This window comes from Lactuca sativa, chromosome 9, assembly GCF_002870075.4.
Source record: "Lactuca sativa cultivar Salinas chromosome 9, Lsat_Salinas_v11, whole genome shotgun sequence".
Lineage (NCBI taxonomy): Eukaryota > Viridiplantae > Streptophyta > Magnoliopsida > Asterales > Asteraceae > Lactuca > Lactuca sativa.
Genome location: NC_056631.2, coordinates 19,519,929 through 19,523,576, shown reverse-complemented (window position 1 = coordinate 19,523,576; position 3,648 = coordinate 19,519,929). Strand labels below are relative to the sequence as shown.

At 31.2% G+C, this 3,648-nt stretch overlaps 1 protein-coding gene across 1 annotated transcript; it reads left to right on the top strand.

Moving 5' to 3' along the window:
- Positions 1-637: 637 nt before the first annotated feature.
- LOC111876501 (uncharacterized) lies at positions 638-1,495 on the top strand. The gene has a single exon (XM_023873030.3). The coding sequence runs from the start codon at positions 751-753 to the stop codon at positions 1,237-1,239; it is 489 nt and encodes a 162-aa protein (XP_023728798.1). The 5' UTR covers positions 638-750; the 3' UTR covers positions 1,240-1,495.
- Positions 1,496-3,648: the final 2,153 nt, after the last annotated feature.

Below are 3,648 nucleotides of genomic sequence, written 5' to 3'. Positions count from 1 at the left end.
ACAAAACAAGTCTATGTTTTAAAACACATTAAAATTTAAAGATAATATATTTTGACAATCGACATATTATCAAGTATCCATAATAAAATTACCATGATAACATATTCTAACGGGGGTTTGCTATCCGCTAGTGATTATGTTTGAGAGATATAAATTAACTTGTATTTTAAACTTATTGTAATTTAGTATTTGGTGATATTATAAAATCAATTTATCATAATTTATAAACCAACATTTTAATAAGCATTTAACATAATTATTAATAAACTAATTTATAAACTAAAATAACTAAATTTTCATAAGTAACGCCAAAGACAACCTAAATTTTATAATAAATACATATGCATTGAATATTCACCGAACAATGGAGGGTTTTCAATAAATGTTGCCAAATTTAGCATAAATATGTATAATCTAAGCCTCTTAAGATAATGAAACCAATCATAACTACAACTAATCACGTAACTTAAATATACAAAAAGAATAATCAATAATATATAATGACTATTTTTTTGAGGGGCAATAATAATGTAAGATCCAAGAAATGTGCACTAGCATGCCAGGGGCCTTTTTGTCATTTTAGCCTTCATCACATATCATATTACTCTTCGGACCCATGATCACCTGTACGGTTCCCCTCTATAAATCCATCTTCCTCATCACCTCCTTCATAAGTCATATCCGACGACTTCATCCACAGAAATCAAATCAGAAGTCTTGAAATCTAATTTAACAAGAACATCGATCTCCATGGGAAACAGTTTAAGGTGTTGTTTGGCCTGTGTTCTTCCTTGCGGTGCTCTTGATTTGATCCGAATAGTGCATTTAAATGGCTACGTTGAAGAAATCACACGTCCGGTAACCGCCGGCGAGGTTCTGAAGAACTACCCTAATCATGTCTTAAGCAAACCATGTTCTCAGGGAGTTGTCCGGCGAATCTTGATCCTTTCGAACAGTTCCGAGCTTAAAAGAGGCAGCATTTATTTCTTGATACCTTCCTCCTCCGTGCCGGAAAACAAGAGAAACCCACAGAAAAAAGATCCGAAAAAGCCCAAGAAGATACCTACGGTAGCGGTTGGGCAACCGGCCGATGTGTCCACCGGAGAGAACACTGCTCCTTTGAATTCTTCAGATGTTGTTGTGGTGTCGGAGAAAAAGAAGCTAGGGCACCGGAGAGCTCGCCGGACTGTTCAGGGCGGCGAATGGCGGCCTCATCTTGAGAGCATCTTTGAGGAGTAATTTTTTTTTTTTTTTGAAAAAAAAGTTGTTGGGTTGATTTACTACTCTTTTCTTCCGCTTTTTTATTTTCTTGTGGACAGATTTGACATTTTTTTTAAATTTTCGCCTTATGTTTTTTTTATAAACGAGGTAAATGTCTCTTTTGCCCCAGAAAATCACTTGAAGAAGAGAGAAAAAGAGTGACTATGCCCAACTTCATGTACTTTCATCTCCAAAGTTGTAATTATGAAATATAAATATATCCCCCCTTTTTATACACTCTTTGAGTTTATTTCCCTTGAAATTCACTGCCCAGATATTATATATATATTTTTTTATAATTTTATAAATACCATTATTAGTTTAGTTATCCTGCAATTCGTTGATAAAAATATTAAGCAAAAACTATTTCTATCTCAATTTCTGTGAATATCAAATAGACAAATAATGTTCTCAATGGACAGTTTATGTTAATTAGTTAAAAATAGACATGACATTATTAATGCATTATGAGAATTTAAATTTATGATTGATTAAACAAAAATTGGAACCTTACTATTGTTGAAAAACATGTTTATCCGTTTAAAAAATTAGTTTCAGCTTTTTTTTTTAACACAAATTTCAGTTCTTGTCCAAACATGAAATGGAAAGATTATTGCATATTTGTGTTGTTCTATCATCTATGCTATAAAACTTCAAATAAACAATGAATAAATGATAAAGTAATCGCCAAAGTATGGCGGTTGAATGAGTCTTGAAGAGTTGAAAGATCTTTTTTAAAGTTAGTTCATACAATCTGTTTTTGCTGAAATTTATTTCTTTTTAATTTTTGTAACCAACAAATTAGTGGCAATTTTTCCAATGTCATGTTTTAAGACAGGAATTAGACACAATTTCAATTATCAATTTCTGTAAGATTTCCGACCGCTATGATTTTGCATTTATGAACAACCGGTTAGAACCATTTTGAGACACGAAAAAACATATAACGCTCTCCATATACTATTGTAGGATTTATCTGGCACCACGCAAAATTAATGTTCGGACACTGTTGAGCTCAACAGTTTGTAAAACTGTTGGTATAGTTGTATTCCGAGAAACGTACATCAAATGTGGGATTGATTTGTTTTAAGAAAATTGTGTCAAACATAGACCCTAATATATGTGTTGTGTTTTGGTTATCTCATTGCATATAGTTTCATACAATTATCTCTATTGTTTGTCATAAAATAAAATTTATGATTAGAAATTTCCTAAAAAATAATTATCCATATGTAAACGGACATAAAAATGATATGGATCAATCAACAATATGTCAATGCATTTTTTGTTCTACATATTATATACACCATTTTCTGGATTGTACAAATTCAAAAACCATATTACATACATACATATGTACCTGAGCATGGAGCCATGGACGGTTAGTTGGCAATCATGGGTACGAGAGTATAAAAATAGAGATGCTCTACCAATTACTATTTCCATTGACTTTGTTGAAACAGACAGTTGACTTTTAAAGAAAAAAATATAATGAATTTTTTTATTATATTTATTATAATGGTAAAATGTTTTCATTTCATTACGATGAAGGTTCAAATTCGGTTTGCAAGATAGCTAGAATTAAGAAGTGTTAGGAGTATATTAGTCTCTGTTTGTGAAAACTCAATTGTTCCTATTTTTTTAATCGTTCCATATAGCTCATAACTCAGCTTGAAGAAATCTCTTAGATGAACAGATGTAAATCTAGATCTATCAACAGAGCAATTCCATTATAATGCGGCTTGAGTAGTAAAATCTTGTGCTATAAATGCATAAGCGTGTAAAAATACCGGCGAATCTAGAATAAAATTTCACGTGGTTCCCTAACCAATGTTCAAGCCGATAAAAGCATAGTTTTGAAAATCGGACTGCAACGGTCGGTTCGATCGATTGAAGCGGGAACCGTTCTTATTTCCAGTTTTTTATCTAAATAATCTACTTGTTTGCAATTAGTGGAAGGCAACTGGTTTGCCAAAAAAATTGGTTCAATCGAACCGGTTAGACCTTTAAAAGAAAGAATATTTATAAATATATGTATTATATTTAAAAAAAAACAACCACAAAAGCAAATTCAGAATAAAAAGTGTCATGAGTAATCATTTTTAACTTATTAGCTAAGTCACAGATAACCGTAAAAATTAACGAAATTTCTTAATCATATTCCTTCTCTTTTCTTTCTTTTTTTTGCTCACCAAAAGGTAGGCTCCTATTTTCTTTCTTTTTTTTTTTTTTAATGTTGATCTTACTTTTTTTGGATATATAATTTGTAATAAATATTGAAAAATTATACGAATCAAATGACCTACCTTGTGATATAGTAGACTCGCCAATAGGTAAACATTACATATGTTGAGCTACCAAAAAAATAATAACCCCTAAAGAAGCTAA